Source organism: Erythrolamprus reginae, chromosome 8 (genome assembly GCF_031021105.1).
Source record: "Erythrolamprus reginae isolate rEryReg1 chromosome 8, rEryReg1.hap1, whole genome shotgun sequence".
NCBI classification, from domain to species: Eukaryota; Metazoa; Chordata; class Lepidosauria; order Squamata; family Dipsadidae; genus Erythrolamprus; species Erythrolamprus reginae.
The window spans coordinates 14,723,372-14,744,113 of record NC_091957.1 but is presented as its reverse complement, the minus strand read 5'-3'; the positions used below and the strand labels follow the sequence as shown (position 1 = coordinate 14,744,113).

General features: G+C 45.4%; 1 protein-coding gene across 6 annotated transcripts in view; it reads left to right on the top strand.

Annotated features, from left to right (window-relative positions):
- The first annotated feature begins 723 nt into the window (after window positions 1–723).
- BRD3 (bromodomain containing 3) overlaps window positions 724–20,742 on the top strand; it is a 46,130-nt gene continuing 26,111 nt past the window's right edge. For 3 of the 6 annotated variants that reach the window (XR_011559700.1, XM_070758918.1, XM_070758917.1), the window contains exons 1-4: window positions 802–918; window positions 14,652–14,980; window positions 20,120–20,257; window positions 20,466–20,613. Coding sequence is in view for 5 of the 6 variants with exons in the window: in XM_070758918.1 (XP_070615019.1) it covers window positions 14,780–14,980; window positions 20,120–20,257; window positions 20,466–20,613 (487 nt within the window). In the remaining variant the exon portion in view is untranslated. Of the gene's footprint in view, window positions 919–14,651; window positions 14,981–20,119; window positions 20,258–20,465; window positions 20,614–20,742 lie in introns of all 6 variants that reach the window. The other 3 variants (XM_070758919.1, XM_070758915.1, XM_070758914.1) reach the window with 3 other exon arrangements.

The following is a 20,742-nucleotide window of genomic DNA, read 5'->3' as shown; positions in this document are numbered from 1 at the left end:
ATACCACTCTAACTTTTAATGGTCATGGGACAAGTGGCCAATGTATGAGGCCTACCCGAATTTACTGTTTAGGAGCCACGTTTCCACAGCTCCAAAACATGGCAGAGTTGGGCACATCCAGATCTCTGGGGGAGCCACAGAGCAGGTGCTGCTGCAGAGAAGGCTCCTTTCCGAGGTGTGTCAGAACCTGGAGAGTGCCAGTCTTGCAGGAACAAATTGGCTGAGCAGATGCTGTGGGGGGGCAGGACTCCCTCAAGGAACCAGACGCTAAGGCAATGTAGACTTTGTAGGTACACTCTATATCTGGCTTGCAAACAAACGAGCAAACAGGCAGGAGCGTTGAAAGGCTCTACTGAGGCATCAGGCCCACCAGGGAGCAGGTTACAGCTGTCGACCCAGGACCCAGCAAAGGCCTTCCCGGAGACTCGGGCGGGAGGGGCCTCAGGAGAGGCGCCCAGGGTGGCTTCGCCAGGCCTTTCGCGACCTCCACCTCGGAGGCTTCCAGGGCAGAAACGGAGTCGGCGGGTGCCTCGGTCAAGCCTCTCCCGACGGGCTTCCTCGAACGGAGGCCTACCAGGCCGGGCAGCCACCGCCGAGCGCTTTGTTGGCGGTGCGGCGAAGAAAGGCGGCGCGCGCAGGCTGGGGCTTGTAGTCCCCGCCGGGCGGAGCGCCGCGCCAGGCCGCGCCAGCGAACTACGCTTCCCGGCGGCCAACGCGGCCGGCGCATGAGCGCAACGCTGCGCCCCGTCCGCGCATCAACCCGACTGGCCCCGGCGGGCGGCAGCGGACCGGAGCGGCGGCGGCGGCGGCAGGAGCGGCTTGGTACGCAGCGCCAGCCAGCAGCCGGCCAGTCTGCCCGCCTACCCGCCCGCCGGCCTGGCCAGGCGGGGGTGGTGGCGGCGGGGGCTGCGGGCCCAAGTAAGCAGCGGGGCGGGCGGGCGAGCGCAGGCCGGGAGGGGAGGGGCGCTGCGGGGCCCCCAACCGCCGCGCGGAGGGAGGGGCGCCAGGGCAACAAAGGCGGGGGAGGGCGGGCGGCGACTCCCCCTGCACGCCATCTTCGGCGGCGGCGGCCACACAAAGGCCGGCGCCATTCGGTGGGCCCGTCTAAGCGGCGCCTCCGGGGGCGGCCGAAGCCGGCCGTCCTCCCTGCCGAGCGCCCTTCTATCGCGCGGGGAAGGGGCGCCCCTCGCGGTCTCGGCCGCGGCGCTTCCCCCGAAATCGGGGCAGCTTCTCCCCCCCCCCCGGGGGGCTCCCACGCGGCCTCCGCCGTCCCCGGGGTTGGGGGTGTCCGCTGCCCGGTCTTCTCCTCAGCTGAGGGCGAAGGCGGGCGCCGCGCCTGGCGGGGCTTCCAGCAGCGAGGAGGGACCTCACCCCCCCAAGAGGGCGGCCTTCTCGGGCTCCTTGGGCGGCGGAGTCGGGGCGCCCCCGGCCCCGCTGAGCTCTGCCAGGCGAGTGGCAGCCGGCTGCCCGGATGGATGTGGCAGCAGCTGCCGCCGCGGGTCCCCACCGGGCCTAGCGAGACATGCAGCCATTCATCGCGGGGTTCTTGACTTGCTTCTGGTGCTCCCAAACTCCCAGCTGCCAAAATCCCGCTGCCTCTTCTTAGCCTTGATCAGAGAAGTCCGGCCTTGGCAGCATGGAAGAGCCGGCAAAGAAAGTTACTGACACCTGTCACAACTTCCATTAGGTTGAGGAAGAAGCTTTGGGGGACTGGCAGGTTGGGGCTAGCCCCACTGGGCTGCTGGTGACCCAGCTCTCAGGCAGGACTGTGTGGAAACAGGGGCTCCCTCTTAGTTCAAGTGGGGAATGGATTTTGCCCAGGCAGAGACTCCAGTGAAAGTTATGCTAAGCCTAACTTCACTAAAGAAGCCATAATGGATTGGAGGAAAGATGCTCAACCCAGCTCTGAAACCAGGTTTGGGCCTGATTGCCCAGATCAGGGAAGCTTGTTTCTTGAGTCCAACAGAAGAGGCCTCCTGTCCTGTGAGGTGTCTTTGGTGTATCAAAATGCATTTCTCTCATCAGCTTTGAACTCTTAACTGGTTTTAGTTTTATGGGTGGATGGACTTTATATTTTGTGTTTTCTTTACCAGTTGCATGCCAGCTTTATATTAGCAGAAGGGCAGGATGCAAATTTCACTGTAAATGCCATGTTTTGGAGGAACGATTGTAAACCCTGGCATATTTAGCGGGCAGTAACAAAGCTACTCTATGGCTGAATGCAGAGTATGGTTTGAGCCCGTGTTTCTCTGGATACTGCTTGGTGCTGATGGACTTTGACCCAAGGCAGAAAAGCACACACACAGATAGAGCACTATTGAAATCCCCCCAACCCCCAGCATCTATCTATCTATCTATCTATCTATCTATCTATCTATCTATCTATCTATCTATCTATCTATCTATCTATCTCTATCATCTATCCATCCTTCCTTCCTTCCTTCCTTCCTTCCTTCCTTCCTTCCTTCCTTCCTTCCTATCTATTGTTTATATTTATATGCTGCCCACTCCAACAGGACTCAGAGCAGCATTTAAACCTAAACAATAAATAAATCCTTAAAGAGCAGGTGGGAACTTCCTTTCACTTCCCCACCAGACCTAAGGAATTTAGTTCTCATGAGGAGATGTGAGGCTTTTAGGTTGCCATTGAAAAGGAAAAAATGCTTTAAGTCACTTTATTTATTTATTTATTTATTTATTTATTTATTTATTTATTTATTTATTTATTTATTTATTTATTTATTATTTAGATTTGTATGCCACCCCTCTCCGAAGACTCGGGGCGGCTCACAACAAGATAGAACAAATCATAAATAATCCAAATAACATTAAAATATTTAAAGATTTAAAAGAATCCCATATACTAACAGACACATACACAAGCATACCATGTATAAATTGAACATGCCCGGGGGAGGTGTTTCAATTCCCCTATGCCTGACAGCAAAGGTGGGTTTTAAGGAGTTTAAGGACTTTGCTCAACTCTGGGTCTAAAGTTCGATTACTAACCTGTAACTCTCTGGAAAGTCCTACTTTCTAATATATATTCTAAACATTTAGAGGATGGTCTTTGGATTGCAGTACTAATTGATTGGAGCTCTCAAAGAGCAGAAATTCAATAACTAACTGTGGTGAAGGCGTATATCAATACTTAAGTGCACACTTAGGAATAAATACATTTGTCCATAAGATACAATGGCCCTGGGATCACACTGCTTTGGTTGTCGATGAATATTTCCCGTTCCTGCCCAGATGATACTAAACGAGTAAGCCCAGCCTGCACAGACGTTGTTGAAGAAGTTAGATGTAATGCTTGTGCTCCCTCTTCGAGCCCTGCCTGGGGAAGATAGGTGAAAGAGGGGGCCTCTCATAAGTTGTGGATGAAACTCTGGAAGCTGAATGTGTGCTTTGTTAGCCTAGTTCAGTACTTAAGTTGTGTGCCCCCCCTCCCCATCCCGAGTGGATTTATTCAGCAGTGAGTCTGATAGAATAGCCTCATTTCAGAGAGCGTAGGCTTCAGCTCTAACCTTTGAGATGTTTTGTGACTTGGTTCACACACTGCCTAACACATTGTTTTCTTAAGCAGGGCTCGCTGAATGAGCTGAGATTGGTTAAAGTTTGCATATCAAGCTATCTGAGCTTTACTAACGGCAGTACAGTAGCTGTTCCATAGAAAGCAGCTAAAATAGCTTTGCGTGCATTGATGCATTCAGTCCAACTTCAGCCATATTTATTTATTTATTTATTTATTTTATTACTTAGATTTGTATGCCGCCCCTCTTTGTAGGCTTTTAGGTGTAATCGAAACAGTGTCACCTAGCAGTTGAACGTCCGTCGGGTCCTTGGAACACTGTGCTTGTTTTCTTTCAGACATTTCATTACCCAACTAGGTAACATCATCAGTACTAGTAAGGAGTGCTGTTTGCTGTCAGTTTATATTCTGGCCTGTGTGGGTGGGGGCTTCTTAGGGTTACTTTCGTTGACCTCTTTACTTATGGCTCTTTGGCAGTTTATTTATTTATTTATTTATTTATTTATTTATTAGATTTGTATGCCGCCCCTCTCCGTAGACTCGGGGCGGCTCACAACACGATAAAACAGTTCATAACAAATCTAATAATTTACAATTTAAAATATTTTAAAAAACCCATTTTTGAGCAGGCATACATACAAACATACCATACATAAATTGTATAGGCCCGGGGGAGATATCTCAATTCCCCCATGCCTGACGACAAAGGTGGGTTTTGAGGAGTTTACGAAAGGCAAGGAGCGTAGGGACAGTTCTAATCTCTGGGGGGAGCTGGTTCCAGAGAGTCGGGGCCGCCACAGAGAAGGCTCTTCCCCTGGGGCCCGCCAACCGACATTGTTTAGTTGACTGATTGTTGGTCAGAAGTTAACTTGGAGTTAATCTGTGCTGATCTGGGTGTTGATTGCTGATGGACAAGTGGAGGTCTTGTTCTCTTTTGAGCTGGTTGACGGTCTCTTTGCATAACCTGTAGATGGAGTTAATGTCTGTGTGTCTTTTGATGGCGGATTTGTCAGAGTGCCAGGCTTCTAGAAATTCCCTGGCATTTTTGGACTTGGCCTAGTCTAAGATGGTCACATTTTCCCATTGGAAACTATGGTTAAATTTTTGCCATGTCTTCTGACTGCCAGTTGGTGTTCATTGATCATGAATTCTGCCAGCCTTCTGCCTGTTATAACCTTATATTTATTTATTTATATTTATTTATTTATTCATTTGTCCAATATACAATACATATGGAAGAGAATAGACATGAAGTAATATATATAAAGATAATATGTAAAAATAGAGGAGATATATGAAAGGAAGAAAATATATATGATATATGAGATAAAGGAAAGACAATTGGACAGGGGACGAAAGGCACATTAGTGCACCTATGTACGCCCCTTAAAATAGTCAATTTGTAAAATTGACTATTTATAAAATAGTCAATTTGTACACACGTATAAATGTTGAACGTTTAAGATCTTCTGGGATTAGAAACATAGAAGACTGGCGGCAGAAAAAGACCCCATGGTCCATCTAGTCTGCCCTTATACTATTTCCTGTATTTTATCTTAGGGTGCATCTATGTTTATCCCAGGCATGTTTAAATTCAGTTACTGTGGATTGGCCAACCACGTCTGCTGGAAGTTTGTTTCAAGCATCCACGGCGCTTTCAGTAAAATAATATTTTCTCAGGTTGCTTCTCATCTTTCCCCCACCTAACCTCAGATTGTGCCCCCTTGGATTGCTGCATCACTAGCTTTCCAGGGCTGGGGCTTGGGCATGACAGGTATGGGGGAGTGGGCTTTGCTCCAGGGGTGGGTTCTGACTTACCTTGATGCCATTTTGCTTTCGCATGCACTGTGTAGGTGCACCATGTGGGCGTGTGGGTGTTTCACGCGCATGTGCAGTGCTAAAAATCAAGCTTCTGTGTATGCCGGTTTGGAGTGGGAATTCCCACTACCAGTTCTATAGAACCGGTTCCAAACCGGCAGGAACCTACCTCTGGTTTGCTCTCATTTGATGCTCCCTGTGTGGATGGAAGTGGCTCTTGCCAGTTCTTTGTTGTTTATGGTTAGCTGGTTTGTCCGAGTGGGGGTTCCATCACAGTCCATTGAATTTAATGTTTCCCCCCTAGGATTAAGCCAGAGGTGCAGTGGAGGCTTTGCGTCTCTGGAGGTCTCTGCTACTACGCTGGTTTGTGGAAGGGATTTTTGGTTTTTGAATCACAGGGAAGCAGAAAGAGCTACACTGGTTCATGTGCTAGGGGGGCACCTTCTTCATGAGGATGTCTAAGCTTATTCCAGGGAAATGTGCAAAAAACTCCACCAAGAAGAAAAACCACCACTTAGGTTTTAAAAAAAACACACAGTTCAGTTAGCTGAATGGTTTTCTAAGATCACAGTCTTTGTAATTACTTGCCTCCCCCAGCAACAGGTTGTGGAAGGAACTTGGAATAAATTCCTTTATTCCGTAGGGCTGTTTGGGGCTACAGCTCCCATGACCCCTAGTCACAAGGGTCAGAGGGGCTCAAAACCTTAATTGCCAGGAGTGCACGGTGCAAACTCATCTGCTAAGAGGGGCCGATGGACGTTTGCCGATCCCAAGGAGCCCCTGGATGGGGGAGAGCCATGGGATGGGGAGGGGGGGCAGAGGTGGGCACAGCAGTGCCACTCACAGGATTTAAGTGCTGCCTGATAACAGAGAAGCTTCTGGAATCCAGAAGTCAACTACCTCTGAAAGTTTAATTGTGGAGCTCAAATAAAACGGGGCTTTGTGCCTGTTAGACCTTCTCATTATTTGGAGACTGTTTGGACTTTATTCTTTATCTGTGACTTTATTTATTTTAGCAAAAATTCTGGGGAGAATTGCAGCATTTTTTCTGTCATTGCGGCTTATTATTATTATTATTATTATTATTATTATTATTATTTAGATTTGTATGCCGCCCCTCTCCGCAGACTCGGGGCGGCTCACAACAGTGATAAAAACAATATATATTGACAAATCTAATAATTAAAATCTAAGATAACAATTATACATTGTTTAATTACTATTGTTTATTGTTATTATGGCTTATTGTTTCTGACAAATATGAAAACCGGATGCCCGAAAGTGTGTGTATGGGAACGCCATTCTTGGAAAAAGTTGAGCTTTTTCTTTCTGTGTGTGGGACTCGGAAGTTGTGTCCCCCCCTTTTTTTTTCCTTGGCAAAGTAATTGGGGAGAGTGAATTTGGAGCAGCACTTAAAAGAAACCAGAAGAATGCAAATTGGCTTCCTTCCCTTAGGGATGAAAGCCGGATGGGTGACTTTGGAGCAGGTGCTGTTTTTCCCTCTTCCTCTCCCCCTTCTTCAACCCACCTCACAGGATTGTTGTGGAGAAAACAGGAGGCATTAAGCTATGTATGCTGCCTTGAATTAAAAAAAAAAAAAAAGCAACAGGACACTAGTCCATAAGTAAACGCAATTGCCAGGACCTGAGAAATGTTTGCAGTAGCCCACCAGGTGTTTGCTGCTTTGCAGAGCTTTGTTTGTGATCTAACACAGATACCAGTTAGGTCCCACAGAGTTGGCCTTCTCCAGGTCCCGTCAACTAAACAATGTCGTTTGGCGGGACCCAGGGGAAGAGCCTTCTCTGTGGCGGCCCCGACCCTTTGGAACCAACTCCCCCCGGATATCAGAGTTGCTCCCACCCTCCTAGCCTTTCGCAAGCTCCTTAAAACCCACCTCTGTCGTCAGGCATGGGGGAATTGATACTTTCTCTCCCCCTAGGCTTATAAAATTTATGCATGATATGCTAGTATGTATGATTGGTTTTTAAATTGGGGTTTTAAATTAACTTAAATATTAGATTTGTTTACATTGTATTATTATTGCTGTGAGCCGCCCCGAGTCTGCGGAGAGGGGCGGCATACAAATCTGATAAATAAATAAATACCACTTCTCCACACAGGGATCTGGGCAGGTTGGAGGGCAAAGCAAGTCCTTCTCTACCCCAGGGGTGGTGTCCCCTCTGCTTCTCTTGGGCTCAATTCAATTCAATTCAATTTATTAGATTTGTTTGCCGCCCCTCTCTGAAGACTCGGGGCGGCTCACAACAGTAATAAAACAATATTATAGCAAAACAAATCTAATATTTAAAAAAGCATATAAAACCCTATCATATTAAAAAGCAAACAGCACATACATACCAAACATAAATATAAAAATATAAAAAAGCCTGGGGGGAAAAGTATCTCAACTCCCCCATGCCTGGCGGTATAGATGGGTCTTGAGTAATTTACGGAAGACAAGAAGGGTGGGGGCAGTTCTAATCTCCGGGGGGAGTTGATTCCAGAGGGCTGGGGCCACCACAGAGAAGGCTCTTCCCCTGGGGCCAGCCAAATGACATTGTTTAGTCGACAGGACCCGGAGAAGGCCAACTCTGTGGGACCTTATCGGTCGCTGGGATTCGTGCGGTAGCAGACGGTTCCCTAGGCTTCTCCTGGTACTCTCCAGCTCTGGCTTCCTGCCAGCCAGCCAGCTCTCTCTGACCTCTGCAGGGCGGTTGGGATCCACTTTTGGTGAGTTTTTTTGGGAGCCCCTGAGTTCTCTGACCCCTTTCAAAGCATGGACTGACTGCACTTTTATGAGAGTGGGAGGATTAAGGCTGTAGCTTCCGTCAAAGGGCAGCCTAAGCATCTGGGCTCCAGCTGATGACTGAACGAAGCCAGCATCTTGCTTTGCTTTGAAGCAGAGGCATCAAATAATGAGAGGTGGTGGTGCCCAGGAGGCACCCTAGGAAAGAGAGGAAGTGGCTCCAGGAATTCTGCATTACTCATGTCATTCTTGAGCTTGTAGCTTGAGCTCTACAGCAGTGTTTCCCAACGTTGGCAACTTGAAGATATCTGGACTTCAACTCCCAGAATTCCCCAGCCAGCAAATGCTGGCTGGGGGAATTCTGGGAGTTGAAGTCCAGATATCTTCAAGTGGCCAACATTGGGAAACACTGATCTACAGGGAGCCTTTCCTCCTCCCCTTATTGAGTCTCTTCAGGAGGGAAAAAAATAAGAAAAAACAACATACTTTTCACTTGTTAACACACAGGTAGTTGTAGCCGAAAACAGAGAGTTGGATGATGCGCGTTGTGTGCAATTGGGAAAACTTAGTGGAGAATTTCCCATCATTTATAGTCAGACGTAACTTTGCAAATTCTAGGCTGTGGGAACTATTGTTTTAATCTGTTCCAAAGTTTGGGGGATTGATTCCAAAGTATAAACCGTGGTTATGGTCATGAAAAACTGCTTCAGAATTTCAGAAAAAGATGGAATTGGTTAGAGCCTTAGGAGCACGGAGGGGGAAGTTTTGCAAACTGTCCCCAATTTTATCCCCATTTAGGTGGATCCAAAGGGATGGGGCTCCCTGGAGAGTGGAAGGCCAGTGCCTCAGCCATCCTTGTTTTTTGCCCTCTTTTCTGACCACCTGGATTGGGCCGCGATAGGCAGAAATATATATATATATATATATATATATATATATATATATATATATATATATATATATTTGTTTTCGTAAATTTTCACGGGTATATGTATGTAGATTGTTCTGAGTTCGGGTTTTGCCCTGTGTAATATTTTGCATGTTTATGTGACGTTTCGGTGAAATCACATCCACCATCATCAGGCTGAAGTTTCCAAGCTTCGTGCTGTTGTGCAGACATTCCATTTTACAACAGCACGAAGCTTGGAAACTTCAGCCTGATGATGGTGGATGTGATTTCACCGAAACGTCGCATAAACATGCAAAATATTACACAGGGCAAAACCCGAACTCAGAACAATCTACATCTATCTATCTATCTATCTATCTATCTATCTATCTATCTATCTATCTATCTATCTATCTATCTATCTATCTAAATATATAAATATATAAATATATATATATATATATACACACACACACACACGCACACACACACACACACACAGTGTTCCCTCGATTTTCGCGGGTTCGAACTTTGCGAATAGCCTATACCACGGTTTTTCAAAAAATATTAATTAAAAAATACTTTGCGGTTTCCCCCCCTATACCACGGTTTTTCCCACCCAATGACGTCATATGTGATCGCCAAACTAATAATTTTTGCAAATAAATAACAAAAAAAATAATTATTGTTAATAAATAATTATGTTTATAAATATCAGGATCACTAAGTGTCTTCTTCAATGGTGAATATCAGTAATAATGGTGAGTAAATGGTTGTTAAGGGAATGGGAAATGGTAATTTAGGGGTTTAAAGTGTTAAAGGAAGGCTTGTGATACTGTCCATAGCCAAAAATGGTGTACTGTATATACTTCCGCATCTCTACTTCGCGGAAATTTGACTTTCGTGGGTGGTCTCGGAACGCATCCCCTGCGGAAATCGAGGGAACACTGTATATATATATTAAATTTGTATGCCGCCCCTCTCCGCAGACTTGGGGTGGCTCACAGCAACGATAGAAAACAATATACAATACAAATCTAATATTACAAAGTTAAAAACCCATAATTTAAAAAAACATGAACACAACATACCATACATAAACTATATAGGCCTGGGGAAGATGTCTCAGTTCCCCCATGCCTGACGGCAGAGGTGGGTTTTAAGAAGTTTACGAAAGGCAAGGCGGGTGGGGGCAATCCTAATCTCTGGGAGGAGCTGGTTCCAGAGGGTCGGGGCCACCACAGAGAAGGCTCTTCCCCTGGGTCCTGCCAGACGACATTGTTTAGTCGACGGGACCCGGAGAAGGCCAACTCTATGGGACCTGACTGGTCGCTGGGATTCGTGCGGCAGAAGGCAGTCCTGGAGATATTCTGGAAATGTTTGAGGAAACCCTTGGTTTACTCTTATGTGGCTCATCTAGTTATATGGGCAATTCTGTGACTATGAAACTCTTTTCCTTCAGTGATGGGAGGAATTTGGTGGAGTTTGCAGTTTTCACTGGGAAAAAAAAGAGTTGCTCCCAGAATAGATTTATCTGTTGCCTTCTTCAGGACATTTCCCATAGTTAAACAAATTATACTGTCATTTATGATGTGAATTCTTGAAAAGATAAAATCTTTATTCTGATGATGGTATAGAACAGTGTTTCCCAACCTTGGCAACTTGAAGATATTTGGACTTCAACTCCCAGAATTCCCCAGCCAGCTGGCTGGGGAATTCTGGGAGTTGAAGTCCAAATATCTTCAAGTTGCCAAGGTTGGGAAACACTGGTATAGAAATTGGTTTTTAATTTACTGTCAGAATTGCCCAAAGACCCTTATGGTTAATAGCTTTAAATCAGTATAGTCACTTTGTTTCACATTGTCTTTAGCCTAATGTAAAAAATAATAACAATGTTTTGCTACCTTGAACAAAATATTTGTTGCTTAGCTTCCTTATGCATATTGAATGAAAACCAAGTCACTGCATGGCTTGCCACGTAAATGGAGCCACTGTCTTTGAACCTAGGGACAAAGAGCTGAACAAAGTCAGTTATGGTCTCTTGGTGCCATAAAGCAGGGGCCAGCAACCTTTGGCTCTGGAGCCGCATGTAGCTCTTTCATCCCTGTGCTGTGGCTCCCTGTTGCTGGTCGGCAACACAGTTTTGAGCGGAGCTTTTGGTTGGTGAGGCGGGGGGTGGGGGAGAGAACAGGGCGTGCCAGGAGGACACTCTATGGCAAGGGGCGGGTTTTCCGGTCAGCTCCACAATTGATAGGACAGGTAGAGGAAAAAGGATGCCGTGCTAGGAGGAGACTCTATGGTGGGGGGACTGGGCTTCCGGTTGGCTCCAGCATTGAAGGGGAGGTTAGGACTTTTGTGGCTCTTTGAGTGTTTAAGGCTGCTAGTCCCTGCCATAAAGAAACTACTAGCAAAGACTTACTTGGAATAAAGATTCTGACCCCAAAATATGAGCCGCTCCAAGTCTTCAGAGAAGGGTGGCATACAAATCTGAATAATAATAATAATAATAATAATAATAATAATAATAATAATAATGAGATCCTATTTACCTTTCTGTAATTGGCTAATGCAAATGTTGACAGACTTCAATTTCTAAAAAAAAGAAAAATCTCTTATAGTTATAGAGTGCTCTCTGAGCTTGGCTGTCTTCGTGAAGACATTCCTTTATCTGTGTTAAGGATTGTAGCAGTTATCGGCAGGGCTCCAGTTCAAACTTCACCAGAGATTTTGTATAACACACTAGATGCGGTCAACACAAAATTGATTATATAAGAAACACCCCCGATTGGTGGTGGGGTATGTGTGTGTGTCGGGGTGGTGGGCACATTTCACTATGCACTGTTTTATGTTGTGTGTATAGAAACATAGAAGACTGACGGCAGAAAAAGACCTCATGGTCCATCTAGTCTGCCCTTATACTATTTCCTGTCTTTTATCTTACAATGGATATATGTTTATCCCAGGCATGTTTAAATTCAGTTACTGTGGATTTACCAACCACGTCTGCTGGAAGTTTGTTCCAAGGATCTACTACTCTTTCAGTGAAAGAATATTTTCTCACGTTGCTTTTGATCTTTCCCCCAACTAACTTCAGATTGTGTCCCCTTGTTCTTGTGTTCACTTTCCTATTAAAAACATTAAACTTGTATATTAAACTTGTTAAAAATTAATAAAAAAATATTTTTTTAAAATATTAAACTTGTTAAAAATTAATAAAAAATATTTTTTTAAAAAAACACAAAATGCTTCAGTATGTTGTGGGAATCCAGCCCCCGTTAAACTATCGAGGCACTTCTTCTTTGGGGCAGATCGTGTTATTTAGGCGTAACTGTTGACAAATGGGGTTTGAGACTTTGGAGTGGGTGCTATGGTTCCCTCTGCCCAATGGGAAGGACTAGCCCTGGCCTTAGAAATAGGGGATGCGATGGAAGACACCTCTCCCCCCTTTCCCTGATGTTTGTAATTGTCACATCGGCATCTCTGAGCTTGTCAGTTGTTCACAAAGGCTCTCTCTGTCTGCAAATCACCCGTGGTTGATAGGTGGCAGTTTACTGCACTTGATAAGCATATACAGTGTTCCCTCGATTTCCGCGGTGGATGCGTTCCGAGATCACCCGCGAAATTCGAATTTCCGCGAAGTAGAGATGCGGAAGTAAATACACCATTTTTGGCTATGGACAGTATCACAAGCCATCCCTTAACACTTTAAACCCCTAAATTATTTATTTATTTATTTATTAGATTTGTATGCCTCCCCTCTCTGAAGACTCGGGGCGACTAACAACAATAAAGAAAACAATGTAACAAATCCAATATTAAAAAGCAATCTAAAAAAACCCAATTTAAGAGACCAATCATACAAACAAGCATACCATGTATAAATTCTATAAGCCTAGGGGGAAGGGAAAAAAATTCAGTTCCCCCATGCCTGACGACAGAGGTGGGTTTTAAGGAGCTTGCGAAAGGCAAGGAGGGTGGGGGCAACTCTGATATCTGGGGGGGAGCTGGTTCCAGAGGGTCGGGGCCTCCACAGAGAAGGCTCTACCCATTTCCCATTCCCTTAACAACCATTTACTCACCATTATTACTGGTACTCACCATTGAATAAGACACTTAGTGATTCTGATATTTATAAACATAATTATTTATTAGCAATAATTATTTTTTTGTTATTTATTTGTAAAAATTATTAATTTGGCGATGACATATGACATCATCGGGTGGGAAAAACCATGGTGTAGGAAAAAAACCTGCGAAGTATTTTTTAATTAATATTTTTTGAAAAACCGTGGTATAGGCTATTCGCGAAGTTCGAACCCACGAAAATCGAGGGAACACTGTATATTGATGGGGTTTCTCGATACCTTTAGGAATGTTCTCTCTTCTGCACGTGGCATTCTTTGATGTAAGGCTCTTCATTTGAGCCATCAACCTGGATGTCTTATAGCAATAAATGGACAATCCAGAATTGGTACTGGTACATGGTGGACAACATCCACTTCGAAATTATGGAAATAAGATTAAATAACTTTGATGAAAATAAATTGGAGAAGCCGATGACACGATGGAATAAGGTGAAAAATTATATCTTAAGTAGAATTTATGACGACAATGTGAAAAATAAATTCCAATCACTTTTTGTATGTGAAGAAATGTAAACCGGAGCTAAGGAAGAAATTGAAACTTATTGTAAATAATATAACCCCCTAAATGGTGGTGGGTTTTTATTGGTGTTGGGCACGTTTTTTAAACTATTTTTTTGTTTGTTGTTAATTTAGTAAATAAACCAATAAAAAAAAATCAAAAAAAAAATCTATTACAGTGTTCCCTCGATTTTCGCGGGGGATGCGTTCCAAGACCACCTGCGAAAATTGAATTTCCGCGAAGTAGAGATGCGGAAGTAAAAACACCATTTTTGGCTATGGACAGTATCACACGCCTTCTCTTAACACTTTAAACCCCTAAATTACCAATTCCCATTCCCTTAACAACCATTTTCTCACCACTATTACTGGTACTCACCATTGAATAACACACTTAGTGATCCTGATATTTATAAACATAATTATTTTTTAACAATAATTATTTTTTGTGTGTGATAACAACGCTGACATTGTTGTGAGCCGCCTTGAGTCTTCGGAGAGGGGCGGCATACAAATCTAATAAATTATTATTATTTATTATTATTTCAGCCAATCAGTAATGGCAGATGAAAGTTTGGCATAAAAAAAACCCCTGCATAGTATTTTTTAATTAATATTTTTTTGAAAAACCGTGGTATAGGCTATCCGCGAAGTTTGAACCCGCAAAAATCGAGGGAACACTGTGCTATGTTCTACTTATGTTGTGTTAATATGTACTATAATACTATACTTGTTTGACAAATAAATAAATAAAATAAATAAAATAGATGGGGGGGGGAAAAACATGGATGCCTTATGGCCCCAGAGGTGGTGGCCTCTTCCTCTACTGTGGGATAAGTGATGGGGATGCAAGATAGGAGACTAAAACTCTTCAAATTGTTTCCTTTATATTTGGGGTGGCAAGTAATCGGGGACTCTGGAAAAAGAGGTTGGGTGCTTTGTCTACGAAATGTTTCGCTTTCCGTAATGCCACCTTTTTCCCATTGAAGAAACTGACGTGCTTTCTCTCCATTCCCCTTCCAGGCTGCATAGCTGATCCCTGGAAATGGGATGCCCATCCCACGTAGGGAGCATAAAAGGCAGCCCTCCTCCTCCTCCTGTCGTTTGCTGCTGCTGCTGCCGCCCTCAGTGAAGCCAGGAGGCGGGGAATCATGTCTGCCCTTACATCAGCCATCCAGGCCCCCCAGGGGCCAGTCAACCCTCCTCCCCCAGAGATCACCAACCCTACCAAGCCTGGGAGGAAGACGAACCAGCTGCAGTACATGCAGAACGTGGTGGTGAAGACCCTGTGGAAGCACCAGTTTGCGTGGCCCTTTTATCAGCCAGTTGACGCCATTAAATTAAACTTACCGGTGAGTGATATTTCTCTTTTTCTTATGTCTCTGCCAAGACATTTAACGTTTGTTTGTTTATTTGTTGGTTTGTCTGTCTGTCTATCTATCTATCTATCTATCTATCTATCTATCTATCTATCTATCTATCTATCTATCTATCTATCTATCTACTGTATCTATCTATCTACTGTATCTATCTATCTATCTACTGTATCTATCTATCTACTGTATCTATCTATCTACTGTATCTATCTATCTATCTATCTATCTATCTATCTATCTATCTATCTATCTATCTATCTATCTATCTCAGATTTGTACGCCGCCCCTCTCCATAGACTCAGGGCGGCTAACAACAATAATAATACAGTGTAAACAAATCTAATATTTAAGTTAATTTAAAAGACCCCAATTTAAGAAACCAATCATACATACAGACATACCATGCATAAATTTTATAAGCCTAGGGGGAAGGGAAAGTCTTAATTCCCCCATGCCTGACGACAGAGGTGGGTTTTAAGGAGCTTACGAAAGGCAAGGAGGGTGGGGGCAACTCTGATATCTGGGGGGAGTTGGTTCCAAGGGGTCGGGGCCACCACAGAAAAGGCTCTTCCCCTGGGTCCTGCCAAACGACATTGTTTAGTTGACGGGACCCGGAGAAGGCCAACTCTGTGAGACCTAACTGGTCGCTGGGATTCGTGCGGCAGAAGGCGGTCCCGGAGATATTCTGGTCCGATGCCATGAAGGGCTTTGTAGGTCATAACCAACACTTTGAATTGTGACCGGAAACTGATTGGCAAGCAATTCAGACTGCAGAGTGTTGGTGTAACATGGGCATATTTAGGAAAGCCCATGATTGCTCTCGCAGCTGCATTCTGCACGATCTGAAGTTTCCGAACACTTTTCAAAGGTAGCCCCATGTAGAGAGCATTACAGTAGTCAAGCCTCAAGGTGATGAGGGCATGAGTGGCTGTGAGCAGTGACTCCCGGTCCAAATAGGGCCGCAACTGGTGCACCAGGCGAACCTGGGCAAACGCCCCCCTCGCCACAGCTGAAAGATGTTTCTCTAATGTGAGCTGTGGATCGAGGAGGATGCCCAAGTTGCGGACCCTCTCTGAGGGCGTCAGTGATTTCCCCCCCCCCCGAGTAATGGACGGACAGATGGGGTTGTCCTTGGGAGGCAAAACCCACAGCCACTCCGTCTTATCAGGGTTGAGTTTGAGTCTGTTGACACCCATCCAGACCCCAACAGCCTCCAGGCACCAGCACATCACTTCCACTGCATTAACTTCTGCATTATAGTTAAATATAAAATCAGGACCTGCTATTGACCAGGGGTGTTAGACTCAAGGCTCCGACCCGCCCAGTGCTTAAATCCCGCCTGGGGGTGGGGCAGTCTGAAAATATCAAAGGATCAGCCCATGGTGCCTCTGCTGGCCTAGAATGGGCCGCACGGGGGCTTCGGGAGGCTTCCATGTGGCCTGTTTTTGGCCGCCAGATTGCTGCAGGAGGCATCCGTCCCATCTACCCCTCCTCCCCAGGCCCGCAAAGGACAACTACAATACGGATCCGGCCTGCAAAGAAATCCAATTTGATGCTCCTTCTGTAGATCATATTGTATGAAGGTATCCTTTGCAGCTTTCTGCAAACAGTAAACATGAGATTGAGGAGGTTTCCTTGGCTCTTTGGTTCCAACTGAAGATCGTGTTTGATAGGCACGGGCTCCTGAAGATGGAACCATCGGTCTATAACACAGCCGCATGTGGAGTTTGGTTTTTGAAGGGGCAGTCAGAATCTTCCCTCTTAAGAAAATTCTCCAGTCACTTTCTCTGCGCATGGGTTGCTAAATGGTGAGATTCCCACCCCGTCCTTGGAGAGTAAACATTGCATCACCTTCACCACAACAGCCAAAATAACAGCTTTCTGATGTCTTGCAGTCTAGGCTTCCTGGCTCTGTTAAGTTGCTCAGATCCTGCAGGATTTTGCCTTAGCTGTCCAGATTTCCAAAGCAGAACAGCTGGTCAACCTAATTTCTTTCTCTTCCTACTTAATTATTTTATTTATTTATTTGAAATCCAGAAGAAAATAAGGGAATTGTTTCCCCAAATATTGTTGAATGACCACTCACAGGAAATGATGGCCCTTTGGCACTATCTCAAATGAAACAAAATCAAGTAAAACAAAAGGAACTTCCAATCTGGGTCAACATTTTGTTTCTGATAAAAGGCAGGAAAACACAAAATGGAAACAGCACTTATATACAGTAGTACCTCGTGATACGAACCCCTCGTCATACGATCTTTCCAAGATACGAACCCGGGGTTCGGAAATTTTTTGCCTCTTCTTACGAACTTTTTCCGCCTTCCGAACCTGGAAGTTCGGCAAAAGTTCGGGTTCGGGTGGCCGCCGAGAATCCCCGCCGCCCGGCTGTCGCCTTTTGAAACAGCCGGGGGGCTTCTCGGTGTCCTCCCGAACCCGAACCCCGAACTTTTGCCGAACTTCTGGGTTTGGTGTTCGGGAGGCCGCCGAGAAGCCCCGCCACCCGGCTGTTGCCTTTTGGAGTCCACGTTTCGGCTGGCCAGGAAGGACGCCTCCGTGACATCAAAGCTCCGCCCATGGAATTCCCTATTGGGATTCCCCACCTCCGTTTGAGCATCCTGACCGGCCGACAGCTCTGTGGCTCTTTTGCAAAGCTGACAGCTGGGCGGTGGGGCTTCTTGGCATCCTCCCGAACCCGAACGCTGAACCCAGTGGAGCGCCATGAATTCTGGTAGTTGAAGTCCAGATATCTTCAAGTTGCCAAGGTTGGGAAACACTGATGTAGATATTAAACAGCAGAGGGGAGCATAGTTCCCTGTAAGCTGCGCAGTGCGCTATAGCGCAGAGGTTTTTACCTCTCAGCCCGGGGAATTTCAAATTTAGCGCGGAGGACCGACCTCCGCGCTGAAATTTGAAATGAGAATTGCTGCTGCTCTACAACATAGGGCAGTAACAGTTCCTTAAGGAAAGGCGGGAAAGAAAGGGGCCGGCCAATTGCAGGCCCGCTTCCCCGGCCCTTAAATTCCAGATTTTCTCCTCCCCAGCCCCTCGGCAGCCAAACGGTTGTTTAGCTGCCGGCCGGGTAAGGTAAGGTAAGCCTCGGGGGGGGGGGGGGGGGGTGCTTGCCGACGAAGAGGCCTCTAAGCTTCCATGGGGGGGGGGCACGAAGAGGGCTGGTGGTGTGTCCTGCCGCTAGGCCTCTAAGCCTCCATGGGGGGGGGGGCGACAAGCGGGCCTCTTACCTCTCCACGGGGGCCCTCGTGTCAGGTGTGCCACAAACCCGGCCCGGCAGTGACAGCAGCCATCCACCCCCTCACCCTTCCAGGCGTCCATGACGCCCGGCCACGCACAGCCTCCACCTCCTGGTAGCCCGGCAGACTTTTACCTGCTGCCGGAGCCGTTTTGTCTTCATGGCGCAAAGCCACACAGTCCTGGACTCCCGGATCGCTCACTTCTCCAGCCAGCAAGCCAGCTGCCCAGGAAAGCATCGGGCTAACTGGTGCACCATTGACTAAGGATTTATAAAGCAGTACTAATATTTCACTTGATTTGGGTTCTTTGTCTCTGATTATTATTATTATTAATAATAATAATAATACCGGTAATAATAATAATAATAATAATAATAATAATACCGGTAATAATAATAATAATAATAATAATAATAATAATAATAATAATAATAATAATAATTAGATTTGTATGCCGCCCCTCTCGGCAGACTCGGGGCGGCTCACTATAACAATAAACGATGTATAACAAATCCAATAATTAAAAGTCACTAAAAACCCCTTATTAAAAAGCAAAACATACACACAAACATACCATGCATAAACTGTATAGGCCCAGGGGAGATGTCAGAATTCCCCCATACCTGATGGCAGAGGTGGGTTTTAAGGAGTTTACGAAAGGCAAGCAGGGTGGGGGCAATTCTAATCTCCGGGTGGAGCTGGTTCTAGAGGGTCAGGGCCGCCACAGAGAAGGCTCTTCCCCTGGTCGATGGGACCCGGAGAAGGCCAACTCTGTGGGGCTTAACCGGTCACTGGGATTCGTGCGGCAAAAGGCGGTCCTGGAGATATTCTGGTCCGATGCCATGAAGGGCTTTATAGCTTTGAATTGTTACAACCATGGATTGTATTAGGTTTTATGGCCTCTGCAGCACACTGCTGGCTCATATTTAAGTGATCATCCTCTAAGACCGTGATGGCGAATCTATTGCTCATGTGCCGGAAGTGGTACACAAAGCCCTCTACCTGGACCTGCGGAGTCATCGCCCATTGCTCTTCCGGGCTCCGATGCACCGTCCAGCTGGTCTTCACACGTGTGGGAGTGTCCGAAAGCGGAACAGCAGTCACGCTCGCATGTGCGCTAGAAAGCAGACGATTGTCTGCTTTTCTGTTTCAAGAGTGCCGTGCGCATAGGTGCATGCGTGGGCTTCCGTTTTGGCAAAAAGGTTTGCCAACACTGTTCTAAGGTAATCTCCGTGTTGCCAATGAAAGACTGATTTATTACTTAATAATATATATATTGGTTGCGGCAAGAATTACATTTGCGCAGAAATGGAAAGAAAAGGAAATACCAAAGGATGTAGAAGTTTATAAAAAAAATTATGGAATGTGCAGAACTAGACTTGATGACAAAACGCTTGAATAATCAAGTAGAAACAGAATTTTATAAAATATGGAATAAAGTATACGAATGGTGGAACTTTAAAAATAAACATTAAAAGTTAAAGTAACAAGAATTTAGAACTTCTTGAACTCATAGTTTTGAAATTTTATAAGTTAGAGTTTAATAGTTTAAAAATGTTTATAGTATGATAAAGTTAGATATGCTATTCATTATATTATATTTTTTGAATAAGTGTTTTACAGATAAAGAAATTTAATTAACATATAGAGTTAAATTTAACAAATACCTAATATAAATGTATGCTACTTTTGTATTGATCTGATTATAGTTAGGTTTTTAATTTTTGTAGTAGTTAGACTTCTAAGATAAGCAGAGCAATGGCAGATCCTTGAATGTTTAATGTTGCACGTCTTTGTTTGTCTTTTTAAAAAATACAATAATTTTTTTTTTTTTAAAGAAAGACTGATTGCTTCCTCTCCCCAACAGGATTATCACAAAATCATCAAGAACCCGATGGACATGGGCACCATCAAGAAGCGCCTGGAGCACAACTACTACTGGAGCGCCAGCGAATGCATGCAGGATTTCAACACCATGTTTACCAATTGTTACATTTACAACAAGGTAAAAGATCTAGTCCGCTCTTCTATGGGGAAGCCTGGTGGCATTCATAGGCTAAGCTCAGAAGGCTGTTTGGCCACTGCCCAGAGGGGGTGTTGGCTCTGGGCTTTCTCCCTAGCAATGGGGGTGTGGACATTTGGGTCTCCGCTTGTCTTCGGCCCTTTGTGTTACTCCGTGCTCCCTTCTTTTCCTGTGCCTTTTTCTCCGCTAGCCAACGGATGATATCGTCCTCATGGCACAAGCCTTGGAGAAGATCTTCCTGCAGAAGGTGGCCCAGATGCCTCAAGAGGAAGTGGAGCTGCTGCCCCCCGTGCCTAAAGGCAAAGCCCGGAAGATGGCAGCCGGGACCCCCAACCCAGGTCAGAGATGGAGGCTGCGGGCTTCCCTTATGCTGGAAGATGCAGGCGGGCCTGATGGCCGTCAGAATTTATTTGTTTGTTTGTTTGTTTGTTTGTTTGTTTGTTTGTTTGTTTGTTTGTTTATTCATT